Below are 13,993 nucleotides of genomic sequence, written 5' to 3' on the forward strand. Positions count from 1 at the left end.
CAATCAGAAGGTATCAGTGGCTGAATAGATTAAAAAAAAAAAAAAAAAAAAAAGACCTATCTATATGCTGCCTATAAGAGACTCATGTCAGATGTTAAGAATATACAAACTGAAAGTAAAAGAATGGAAAAAGGCAATACATGCAAATGAAAATGAAAAAAAAAAGCTGGAGTAAACAAAGTAAATTTTAAGACAAAAGCCTGTATTAAGAGACAAAGAGAAAAAAAAGAGGGAAATCCAACTAAATAAAATCAGAAATAAAAGAGAAGTAACAACTCACACCAAAGACATATAAAGGATTTTAAGAAAATATTATGAACAACTATATGCCAACAAGCTGGACAATCTGGAGAAATGGATCAATTCCTAGAATTGATTGGAAATATACAATCTTCCAAAACTGAAACAGAAAGACTCAAAAATCTGAATAAACAGATTACAAATAGTGAAACTGACAAAGGTCATGGACCAGATGGCTTCACAGGGGAATCTTACCAAACATTCAAAGAACTAATACCTATCCTTCTCAAGCATTCTGAAAAACTCAACAGAAAGTCTCTGAAGCTCATTTTATAAAGCCAATATTATCTTAATTCCAAAGCCAGATAAAACATTACAAAGAAAGAAAATTATAGACCGATATAACTGATAAACAGAGCTAAAATCCTCAACAAAATATTAGCAAACCAGACCCAGCAATACTTTGAAAAGGTCGTACAACATGACCAAGTGGGATTTATTCAAGTGATGCAAGATTGGTACAATATCCACAAATCAATAAATGTGACATGCCACATAAACAAAATGAAGGATAAAAACCACATGATCATATCAACAGATACAGTAAAAACAACTGATAAAATCCAGCACCCATTTATGATAAAAACTCTCAGCAAAGTGAGAATACCGGGAACATACCTCTCATTGATGTTTCTAACTCTCTATCCCTCTCTCTTCCTCTCTGTAAAAAAATCAATAAAATATATATTTTTTTTAAAGCAACAACAAAACCTCACACCTGTCAGAATGGCTATTATCAAGAAATCAACAAATGAGTTGGCGAAGAAGTTCAGAATACGGAACTCTTGTGCACAGTTGTTAGGAATGCAGATTGGTGCAGCCATTGTGGAAAACAGTATGGAGTTACCCCCAAAAATTAAAAGTGGAATTGCTTTATGACCCAGCAATTCCACTTCTGGGAAGATATCCAAAGAAACCTGACACACTAATTTAAAAGAACAATATACTGTAATATAGAATATTATTCAGCCATAAAAAGGAAAAAAATTAGGATGAACCTTGAGGGCATTATGCTAAGTGAAATATCAGACAGAAAAAGACAAATAACATATCTTACTTATATGTAGAATCTTATTTAAAAATAAATAAAAACAGGCCATGGTTGGGTAGCTCAGTTGGTTAGAGCATTATCCTGACATACCAAGGTTGAAGGTTCCATGCTCTAGTCAGAGTATATACAAGAAACAACCAATGAATGCGTAAGTGGAACAACAAATCGATGCTTCTCTCTCTTACTCTCTCGTCTCTCTCTAAAATCAGTAAATAAAAAATTTAAAAAAAAAAGTCATTGTGGTTGCCAGAGGCATGGGGTGGCTAAAATGGATAATGATAATCAAAAGGTTAAAATTTCCAGTTTATGTACAGCAAGATAACTATCGATAATAACCCTGTATTATATATTTCAAAGTTGCTGAGAGAATAAATATTAAAAGTTCTCACTATAAGATAAAAAAGATTCACAACTATATGTGCTGGATGGTCACTAGATTCATAGTGGTGATCATTTCAACATACTCACACATCATTATGATGTACATCTAAGTCTAATGTAACATGTCAATTATATCTCAATTTTTCAAGAGGAAAAAAAAAATTTGTATCAGCACATACAGACCAAACAAAACACATCTCTGGGCTCCCAAAATTTTACCTTAGTATTACAAATAGTGTTAGCTCCCTCAACAATTGGTTACATCAGTGCCAGTGAATGTCTACACCCTTTCCAGGAAGGTGAGTGGGAACAGGAGTTGCAATATAAAAGTCACAACTGGTTTATTCTGAAAATAGAGCGACCTGCTTTTTTCATCTCTACATCCAAAATTGATTCAATATCTTGTGTATTTAGGGGCTAAAGATGTGTGTGCCTTGTCTCAGTGACATCTTTTAGTTTCTTCCAAATTGTACTGTAATGATGTTTATAGAGTTTTGAATTTATATTTTGAAATGGTGCCTTTTACTGAAAAAGTCTTAGTCATATATTTAGCTCTTTCCCTCTGGCAAGTAGCATCAGTTGAAAATGCAGAGTTGTAAATATCCATTCATGCCCCATTGATCAATGCCAATTCAGTTTTTAATGTCTAAGTTCTTATTTTTCATCTTATATACTACAGGCTTCTCAACTCTTTATTTTGCTATTAATATAACAGATAAAGATGTACTTTTCTTAATTTTTTAACTTTTTATGTGGTAATAATTTAGACTTATAGAAAAGGTTTCCTTAATATTTGCTTCACTTAATTTAAATGCTTCTCAGAATGTCCTTGGAAATGTTAACTTAATGGTATTTAAAATAAGTAAAATGTTTTTACTGTAGAGGTCAAATCCTCTACCTGTTGGCAAAATTTATTTTTTCTTAAATATATTTTTATTAATTTCAGAGAGGAAGGGAGAGGGGGAGAGAGAGAGAAACATCAATGAGAGAGAATTATTGATTAACTGCTTCCTGCACACCCCATACTGGGGATCGAGCCCACAACCTAGGCATGTTGTGGAATCGAACCATGACCTCCTGGATCACAGGTGAACACTCAACCACTGAGCCACACCGGCCATGCATCATTGGCAAAACTTAAATCTGAAATTTAAGCTATTTCATACTTCATGGTATTAATCTATGGTTCTTCTATGGAATAACTATTGCACATATAAATCAATAATATTAACACTCCAATTATACAAGATCCAAACTGGCTAAAGTGATGCAGACCAAACAGCATTTTAGAGATTAATAAAACTACTGACCCAGTGCTATCTAAAACATATAAGAAATGAGTGCAATCCAGGTATCTAATAAGGCCATGAACTTTTTAAAAAAAAATTTTTTAAATATATTTTATTGATTTTTTACAGAGAAGAAGAGAGAGGGATAGAGAGTTAGAAACATTGACGAGAGAGAATCATTGATCAGCTGCCTCTTGCACACTTCCTACTGGGGATGTGCCCGCAACCAAGGTACATGCCCCTGACAGGAATCGAACCCGGGACCTTTCAGTCCGCAGGCCGACGCTCTATCCACTGAGCCAAACAGGTTTTGGCAAGGCCATGAACTTTTAATATCCACAAAAATCCCCCCTTTTTGCATAAAAGTAGGAAAGAATAGTATGTTATATTAATCTATATAATGAAGCTCAATTAATTCCACGTAGGAAAGCAATTATAATCAAATTGTTAAAGACTGAAAGCAATAAGAGCATTATAGAGCAACTCATGTATAAGAGATCCTCAATAAGATTAACAATACAAAACTTTTCTCATCATGACTTAATGTTGAAAAAAATAAAAACTATCAATTGAAAATTCTATATATGTTTTAATATTAAGATAGCAACACTCCCCAATGTAATCTACAGACTCAAACACAATCTGTATCAAATCCCAATGGCCTTGTTTGCAGAAATGGAAATGTCAATTCAACATTGCTGAGAATGTAAAATGGTATAGCTACTGTGGAAAACAGTTTGGTGGTTCCTCAAAAAGATAAACATAGAATTACCATACATCCCAGCAACTCTTAACTTCTTCTAGGTATATACCCAAGCAAACTGAAAGCACATTCACACAAAAAAAATTTGTAAATAAATGTCCATGGCAGCATTATTCATAACAAAATGTCCACCAATTAATGAATGTATAATAAACTGTGCCATATCTATGAAGTTATTTTTCAACCTTTTTCTTCATTTGATGGCACACATAAACTAATTACTAAAATTCTGTGGCACACAAAAAAGTTTTGTTTTTTCTGTTTTTTGCCAATTTGACAAAAAAATTTAAAAATGTGTAATTTCACTCATGAATACCGGACAGCTAGTGTTGTGTTGGGTGTTGTCATTTTCTTATTTGCAATCTAAGGTCAGGGCCCATGACTAAATAGGCATTGCATGTTTTAAAAATTCTTACAGCATACCAGTTAAAAAGTGCTGCAAAGAAATATTATTCAGCCATAAAAAAATAATGAAATACAAATATATGCATCAACATGGAAGCATCTCTAAAGCACTGTGCTGAGCAAAAGAAGCCAGACATGTATGCTATACACCTAAAGCTAATATAAAATAATATTGAATATAAACTAATTAAAAAAATAAGTTTTAATTTTTTAAAAAAGTGGGGGAAGAACAAAGATGGTGGTATAAGTAAACACAGGTATTCACATCCTCCCACAACCACATCAAGATTACAACTAAAATACAGAACTACGATCATTCAGAATTACCTGAAATCTGGCTGAATGGAAATCCTACAAATATAGAAAATTAAAGAACAAAGCACACTAAGACTATTAGGAGGAATAGAAGCGAGGTACAGCCTGGTCTGACATCACGTGTGGCATGCTTTTAATGCAGAGAAATAATCTCAGCTGTGGAAGCCTCCCATGAGGAATAAGGGATCACAGCTGGACACTAGGACCCCAGTCCAGGGTTCCAGAGCCAGAAGAGAATTCCCTGTAACTCCAGACTGTAAAAATCAGCTGGAAATTAGCTGACCCACATGGAGGCTGCTGGAGCCCCAGGCAGTTACTCTTTTTTTTTTTTTTTTTTTTTTTTTTTTTAATATATTTTATTGATTTTTTACAGAGAGGAAGGGAGAGGGATAGAGAGTTAGAAACATCGATGAGAGAGAATCATAGATCAGCTGCCTCTTGCACACCCGCTACTGGGGATGTGCCCGCAACCAAGGTACATGCCCTTGACCGGAATCAAACCCGGGACCTTTTAGTCCTCAGGCCGATGCTCTCTCCACTGAGCCAAACTGGTAGGCAGTTACTCTTAAAGGGCACACGCACAGACTTACTTGGACTCACTCCCTCTGAGCTCCACCACTGGGGCAGTAGCTTGAAAGGACCCAGGGACATAGCATCAGGGCAAGAACTCAGGGGCAGCTTTCCACAGACAAAAGTGCTAGGACAACCCTCCTATTCCCCCATTCCCACACCCCAGAGCTGACTGACAGGCACCATTTCTGTCTCCATCAACCTGGCCCACACTGTACATTCTGCCCTCACCAGGATGATTCCATGAGATCCCATGCCACACAATTTGCAGCCCCACCCAGCTGTTTGTAACATCTTTCCCCATATGAATGGCCTTTTCTGACTCAGGCTTCAGACTTCTCTAAAATCTCTCAAACAAGCACCAGCTGGCTGCAGCAAACTCAAACCTCGATAAGTGGTCCCAGACCCAGCACTAGCCATGCTTGCCAAGGCTCACAGCTTGGCCTCTCCTGGACACCTCTAGCCCAACACAAATAGCAGCCATCTTCAGATTATTCTGTAGCTCCTGCCAGATGGCCCAGGCAGGTCATAGGCAGTGGCTGACTTTGCACCTCCCAGAAGTCCCCAGTATCACTGCACCCAGCAGTCAGCTTCAGAACATACCAGATTACAGCTCTACACATCTACAAGTGACACACTCAAGGGGCAAACTCAGTGAGCACCACAGCCCCAATGAAGCAAGTTCTGCTCCATAGGGGTGTCTCCTGCACAGCAGCTCTTTTGCTCTAGTCACAGCTGAGCTCACAGCCAATTGACCTGGGGGTCAATTCTTCCCAGGGACACCAACAGCAATCATAACTCAACTACAACAGGACAGTGCACACAGCCCACAAAGGGCCACTGAGCGCTCTAGGTGACTGGGGAGGCTGAGCCACTGGATCCTACAGAACACCTACTACACAAGGCCATTCCACCAATTCCAGGAGATATTGGAGCTCTACCTACAACAGTGGTCAGCAAACTCATTAGTCAACAGAGCCAAATATCAACAGTACAACGACTGAAATGTCTTTTGAGAGCCGAAAACCAACTTCTGCACATGGGTGATGAAGTTTCAATCGCACTGTACGTGTGCGTCCACATGTGGTGTTTTGTGGAAGAGCCACACTCAAGGGGCCAAAGAGCCGACCATTGACCTAAACATAGAAACAAACACAGGAAAACAGCCAAAATGCAGAGACAAAGAAACATGTCACAAATGAAAGAACAAACGAAATCTCCAGGAAAAAAAAAAACCTAAATGAAATGGAAGCAAGCTAACTATTAGATATAACAATGGTCATAAGGATGCTTAAGGGACTCAATGAGAGTTTCAAGGAATTTAATGAGAATGTCAAGGAACTTAGTAAGAATTTTAAAGACATGAAAAAAGGACCAGTCAGAAAAGAAGGACATACTAACTGAAATGAAGAATAGTTTATAGGGAATCAACAGTAGGATAGAGGAGTCCAAGAATCAAATTTGGAATACGAGAAAGCAAAAAGCACCCAATCAAAAGAGCAAAAAAAAAAAGAATCCAAAAATAAGAGAGCCTTTGGACAACTACAAGTTCACCAACATTCACATCATGGGAGTGCTAGAAAGAGACGAGATGGAGCAAGAAATTAAAAACCAATTTGAAGAAAAAATGACAGAAAGCTTCCCCTTTCTTGTTAAAGAAATAGACTTACAAGTCCAGGAAGTGCAGAATCCCAAACAAGATGAAACCAAAGAGGCCCACACCAAGACCCATCATAATTAAAATGCCAAAACTTAAAGACAAAGAAGAACTTTAAAAGCAGTATAAGAAAAGCAGTTAGTTACCTACAAATGAGCACCCATATGACTGTCAGCTGATTTCCCAACAGAAACTTTGCAGGTCAAAGGGGAGTGAAGTTCATCAGCACCAAACCAGTATTACAAGAAATGTTAAAGGGTCTTATTTAAAAAGAAGAGGAAGAAGAAAAAGAGGCAGAGAGATTAAAAATATGAACAATAAAATGGCAATAAATACATATCAACAATTGAATATAAAAATTTAAGTAAATGAACAAGAAATCTAATGAAAATAAATAAAATGATTAATAGAACTAGAGGCATGCAACATGGAACATTGATAAATCTTAGGGAAGGGGGGAGGGGGAGAAGAAAGAGATCAACAAAAGAACTTATATACAAAATCCATGGGCACAGACAATAGGGTGGTGAAGGCCTGGGGTGGGGTGGGATTCAGGTGATGGAGGGCAATGGGGAGGGGGGGTGTGGACAAGGGGGGACATCTATCAATATAATACTCTCGACAATAAAGACATAAAAATAAATAAATAACTTTGTGATTTCCATTCTTTTTCTGTGGATCTTGGAACAATTTAGTGTTGAAACTTTCTATTCTTCATGGAAATAAGTAATAAAATAAAGTCCAAAGAGATAACTTTAAAAATAAAGTTGGTTATGAGTATTAAATATGAAACAAATTAAATGTTTACATATGCATTTAAATACTGAGATAATCAAAACTAAATGTAAATCATGTAAAATATGGTTCCATATTTGCAAACACACCTGTATACTTATCTATCATTATATATTTACAGAGAAAATTTTGGAATGACATTGACTATTAGAAATGCTTAGTTTTCCAAGTTTATGTGTTTAGTGAATCATTAATTTTAAATTAAAATTTTAATGTTAAAAAAAAGAAGCTATTTATATGAAATGTCCAGAATAGGCAAATCCACAGAAACAGAAAGTAGATTAGTTCACCAGGGGCTGGAGATAGGGCAAAATGGGGAGTGACTGCTAATGGGTAGTTTCTGGGGTAATGAAAATGTTCTGGAACTGGTGGGGGTAGTTTCACAATCTTGTGTATATACTAAAACCACTGAACTGTAAACTTTATAATGGTGAATTTTATATGAATTAAATTTCAATTTTAAAATGCTAAATAAAATAACATTGATTTCCAAATTGGTCATTTAAAACCCAAGATTCCAGACCTAGCTGGTCTGCTCAGTGAATAGAGCATTAGCCTGAGGACTGAAGGGTCCCACGTTCCATTCCAGTCAAGGCCTGGGTTGCAAGCTCGATCCCCAGTATGGGAAGTGCAGGAGGCAATAGATCAATGATTCTCATTATTGATGTTTCTACCTCTTTCTCTCCCTTTCTCTCTGAAATCAGTAAGAATATATATATATATTTTTAAAAACACCCAAGATTACTTTTCTTTTTGCATTTGTTTGAATTACTGAAGATATACTGCTAAAATCACTGAAATAAAAGGCAAAGTAAAAAATACATCTCTAGCAACACTGAGCCAGAGTCTCAGGTTCATGTTATCTGCACTTTGATTCCTATCCTGGCTGGTGCTTGGATTACATTAGAGGGCTCCCCCTTCCAATTCTTAATTGAAGAAATAGTGATTAAATTTCTCAAGTTGACTCACAGAAGTTATTTAAGTCGTATCTCCTCCTCCACTTGCAAAGTGCACCCTGGTTAAAAGCACCAACCTTTTCTCTCCCTATTTTCTGTTCTTTCCACAGAAAAGATCTGAGCTAGAGAAAGGAAAGCAATTTATTTAGCTAAATCATAAAATATCTTAATGATTGACAGCTGTAAGCAGGATTCCCTCTTCTCAACTCCTCCAAATATTTAGGCCCCAATAAATTTTGGAAAATTTAATAAATCAAAGGGTTAGGCATCAGCAAGGGCTGCCTGGGCCTCCAAAAGCAACATGCTACTGGATGGTAGGTATGCCCTGAGACTCAGCTTCCCTTCCCTGACGTGTTTTTCCCCCAGTTTTACTCATTTTAAAATCAAGACTTACTAATATACTTCAAATGAGAATCTATGAACTATCTATATCAGAATCACCTGTGGTACCTAGCCCACCCCAGACTTAGTAAATCAAAATCTCTGGGGATGGAGTCCAAGAAACTTATTTTCAAAATGATTCTAATATATATTAACTTTGAGAAACATTGTTCTAAAAGTTCAATAAAATAGGACCTGCAGCCACTAAGGTATAGGTCATGTGTAAGAGACTATCTGTTTTATGAAGACTTGATCACTGCCACTGAGTTTACCAGTAAGAACTAAACACTTTTATGTCTGGAACTCACTCATTGTATGGTACTCCATTAAATATAAATGTGAGGTGTGTGCTGTATGCACACACACATACATATACGTAACACAACATTAAAGGCATAGATGACAAAATAGTAGTGATATACTTATATTCAAATCATGTAGAAGAGGTTTGCCAACATAGTGAGGAAAATATGGAACAAAGACATTTTACTGTTCGTATTTCTTCTGTACTCGAATAAAGGATTGAATTTCAGCTAATGAAGACCTAAATGGAGACAGCCCTGATTAGATCAAGTAATTTTCCTTCTGAGTAATCTCAATCATCAACATGCAAATGTGGCATGTTAACTGTCACTACCAGGTTTTTGCTAGCACATGTTAATGGTTTTCATAATGGAGAGATCTTTACTTTTCTACCCAGCCTCTCCACTGACTGATTTTTAGAGAGAGGGAGAAACATCTATGTGAGTGTGAAACATTGATCAGCTGCCTCCTGCAGGCCCCTACAGGGCATCAAAGCCCCTAACCCAGGCATGTGCCCTGGCCAGGAATCCAACCAGCAACCAACTGAGCCTAAGGGCCAGGGCAAAAAATTCTTCTTGACTTTAAACTTCTCATGCTGTCACACTATGGTACACACAATATATATTCTTTTTGGTTTTGATTATAAAAGTACCATTGCTTTAAAATATCTTCTACTTACAGTGAACAATATTCATTCAAAATATTTATGGAACACCTACGCACCCCAGACTGTTACAGGGGCTAGGAATAAGAACACAGTAGTAAGAAAATATGCTTAATAAAAATACTGGTTATCATTTGCTATATATTGATGATTCATAGTCATCAATCATTACAAATACTAAGAGTTACAAATACTACTACAGGGTGTCCCAGAGAAATGTATACACACTTTAACAGCTGATAGCTCAATTTTGAAAATAAAATGTATTTTAACAAACACTGCCTTTATAATTATTTAAAAATGTGTGTATACATTCAAAGTGTGTGTGTGTTTGTGTATACATATTTGGACGCCATATATATGTGTAGGCAGGACTGAGCAGAATCTAGAATCTATACAGATCTTATAGCAGACCAAGGACATTTGTTTTTGAAATAATTTCTATTGCTTGAACTAATTAAAAGCACACACACAGTATAGGATGTCTATGGTTTCCAAGGTTACCAGTGTTTGAATACACTCCATACATATAGTACTCTGAACACTAAGTTCCCTGTCATGATACTTATATTCTACACTTCAATTTTGTAGCAAGATGTAGCGATTCATCGGGAAACCGTCCCTTTTCTCTATAGAAAAGATCACTAAGAAATGAAAGCACTTAAAATCAATATACTATGTAATCTCTAAAATGCGTTTCTCTGAACTCTAATAAATGTCCTATGGTTCCTCTGCAACCAAGAAAAGCAGCAGGCAGAGAAAATGAAACTTACACTTCTCTGTCACTCTAGAAATACTATTATTTCTTCATACTGCATCTAAAAAACTGTTACCTGTAAGAGACCAGAGAACTTTGATGCCCAATTCAGATGCAAGACAAAAACCACAGCCCATGCAGAAAAATGGGACATTCCTTCCTAACATTCATATTTGGGTTTGTCTGTCTGTCTGTCTGTTTGTTTGTTTCTGGCTTTTGTGTTTCATTGCTTTCGGCGTCCTCGAAACCCTGCAGGGATAGATTACACTGCAAAAAAAAAAAAAAAACTCCGGTGCTGCACAGTAGCGGCCTTGTGCGCCCCGCCCGCACGCGGGTGCAGAACGGATCCCGCAGCCCCCCGGCAAAGCCAGGAGGGGAAGAAAACACCCCACGGCCGCGAAGCCAGCCGAGGAGGGGCCGGCCGGCCCTCCACGCGCCAGGGTGCCCCGCGTGCCCCGCGCGTCCCCCAAGTGCCCTTGGAAGCGGCGGCCCGCGGGGAGAGCCGCGCCCGCTCCCCGAGGACTCCAGTTCCGCCCGGCGGCCCTTCCCTCCCGCACCCCGCCCCTGGGACCCGCCGAGCCGCCGCGCCGGCTCCGCCCCTCGCCGCCCGGCCAGGCCCCGAGTCCGGCCCCGGGGCGAAGCGGCCCGGGCGGCGGGCGCGGCCGGAGCCCAGGCAGTCCCGGCCCCAAGCAGCGCCCTCGCCCCGCAGGCCGCCCAGGCCGCCCGCCCGGGAGCGTGCGCACCGCGGCCCCGGCCGGGCCTGCGCCCCAGGCTTCGGCCTGGGCGGACGGCGCCCTCGCCTCCTCTCACCTGCGTCCCCACCACGACTATCTGAGGCAACTGGATGATGTCGGCGCCCACGGTGTTGAAGACATCCTGGAGCTTGTTGATCACAGGAATTAGTGCCTCCATGACTCCGAGAACACGGGACCCCCGCCCGGCGGGCCGCGGCAATGAATGGGGCCGGGGCCGGCCCAGATTCCGCCTCCTCCCTCCTCTCCTCCGCCCTGTCCTCGGGAGCCGGCACCCATTGGTGCCCGCCCGGCTGCTACCTGCCCCCTCCCGGCAGGCCGTGCGCTAAGAGGGAGGTAGCGGGGAGCAAAGCCTGCCGGGAGTTGTAGTTCTGCAGCGGAGGACCGCCAGGGCCTACAGCTTCCAGAAGGCTGTGCGGCGCGGGCAGACCCGGAGCCAGAGAGGGCGGGCTGATTGTTTGTTATGCCATAACAGTTATGGGAGTACTTTCCAGGTTCTTGTCAAAAGACTAAGGGAGTGAAGCCTGGAGAGTTGGAGGGAAGAAATGCATTTATGCCGTGCTTGAGGCATATTGGGTGGGAAAATGCCGAATATGTGTTAAGTATAGCTGAATCTCTTGATTACCCAAGATGTCAATAAGGACGGATTGGAAAGGCTTAAATATCTCCTAGCCTCAGGCCCCCCAGCCAGGTGCAGAAGGTTTGTAGGCTAATATGCGGCAGCCAAACCGGTGGTTTTAAAATAATAAGACCACCGGTTTGGCTCAGTGGATAGAGCGTCATCCTGCGGACTTAAGGGTCCTAGGTTCAATTCTGGTCAAGGGCATGTACCTCGGTTGCAGGCATATCTCCAGGAGGGGGTGTGCAGGAGGCAGCTGATAATGTTTCTCTCTCATGGATGTTTCTAACTCTCTCCCTTCCTCTCTGTAAAAAAAATCAATAAAATATGTTTTTAAAAAAAATAAATAACAAAACCAGCCCGGATTGAACGGTTCTCCAGGATTTTTGTAAAAACGTGTTCAGAAAGAGAGTGTCAGAGTTTTGGAGGGGAAAGAAAGGCTGTGTCCTTGTTCTCTATATTCGGTATACAACGTTATTTGCTGTGTGGCCTGATTCCCTACAAAGTGGAGATCTGATAACTGCCTTACTAGCTTTTTGCTAAGTGTGCCTACTGTTCTATTCCTAAATGTTGTTCTTCTTTTTAGACAGATAGTATCTCTCTTCTCCAAGCCTCCAAGATTTCCTATCTCAAAGTGAAAAATGGTGACATTTGAGCAAAGACCAAAGTAGGTGAGGAGAAAGCCCCCTTTCCTACTTTATTTTCCTCCCTAGCGTTTATCTCCATCTAGCATGCTACACATTGAGCTTGTTTACACTCTCTCACTTTTACTACATTATCAGCAGCTAGCAGCCAGAGATTTTTTATTATTATTATTATTATTTAACTCACTGATGTATCCCTGGCCCCTAGAAAGTGACAAGGAAATCAAAATCTCAACCCCTTTGAGTTTACAATCTAACGGAGGACCATTATAAATCAATGGGTAGTCCTATAATTGGGTGTATTATGGAGCATAGTCTCAGAGGGAGGAAAGTTTAAGCAAGACTTCCTCGAAGTCACTAGATTTCATCCCCAGGAGGGCAAGGACCACCAGCAGTGTAGAAGTTGTGCACTACACAACTTCAGTAGATACCATTCACCAGCACAGCCATCCACAGTCGCCCTGGGGAACATGCTTGATGGTGGGTACTCAATACATATTTTTGAACAAATGAATGAAACTAAGACCTGAAGGTCCATTCATGATGGTTTGGTATCTTATCACGTCTTATGAACATTTCCTTCTTTGATTCTTCTTAAAAACAAAACTTTCAGACACAAAATGAGGAAACATTTTCAAAACTCCAAAGAAACAGAACAGACCAAAGAGCAGGTATGCTCATGGTGACACTCCATGACCATAACCAGGAACTGTTTCATAGGGGCAAAAATGATGCACTACAACCTTTTTTTTTTTTAATTTAATATATTTTGTTGATTTCTTACAGAAAGGAAGGGAGAGAGAGAGAGAGCTAGAATCGTCAATGAGAGAGAAACATCGACCAGCTGCCTCTTGCACACCCCCTACCGGGGATATGCCCACAACCAACGTACATGCCCTTGGCCGAAATCGAACCTGGGATCTTTCAGTCCACAGGCTGACGTTCTACTGCTGAGCCAAGCTGGTTTCGGCAACCTTTTCTCTTATTAGTGGCACCAATAGACATAGTCTTTTCCTAACTGCTAATGGCAAAAGTAAAAGAGCAAGCATAAGATATATTCCAGGAAAGACATGTCATGAATTTTACAAGACATTACATACTTCAATTTAAATGATAAAATATCTATTGTGATATCCAGAACCTTCTATTAACATGCTTCAAGAACAATGGTGACTGCTTTTATTTATTTTTTATTTTATTTTATTTTATTTCATTTCATTTTAGGAAAAAGGAAGAAGGATCACATAGCTAGTGCTCAAAAGTTCTATCTGTACCACCACATGATGTTTAAGCAGGTTTGTCCAGTACTTGTTTAGACACTAGAGCATTGAGTTTATTGGGCACATTGAAGTGTTTGAGGATAGAGAAACAGGAAGTGGTGAGGCCTTGAA

The 13,993-nt window shown here is 39.6% G+C and overlaps 1 protein-coding gene across 8 annotated transcripts in view; it reads right to left on the reverse strand.

Moving 5' to 3' along the window:
- DNM1L (dynamin 1 like) overlaps positions 1-11,655 on the reverse strand; it is a 46,630-nt gene extending 34,975 nt beyond the window's left edge. For 3 of the 8 annotated variants that reach the window (XM_084877873.1, XM_084877870.1, XM_084877869.1), the window contains exon 1: positions 11,398-11,618. In XM_084877873.1, coding sequence (XP_084733999.1) covers positions 11,398-11,499 — 102 coding nt within the window. In that variant the 5' untranslated portion in view covers positions 11,500-11,618. Of the gene's footprint in view, positions 1-11,397 lie in introns of all 8 variants that reach the window. The other 5 variants (XM_084877872.1, XM_084877874.1, XM_084877868.1 and 2 more) reach the window with 5 other exon arrangements.
- Between the last annotated feature and the right edge of the window lie 2,338 nt (positions 11,656-13,993).

This window comes from Pipistrellus hanaki (assembly GCF_964339955.1).
Source record: "Pipistrellus hanaki genome assembly, chromosome: 3".
In the NCBI taxonomy this organism is placed as follows: domain Eukaryota; kingdom Metazoa; phylum Chordata; class Mammalia; order Chiroptera; family Vespertilionidae; genus Pipistrellus; species Pipistrellus hanaki.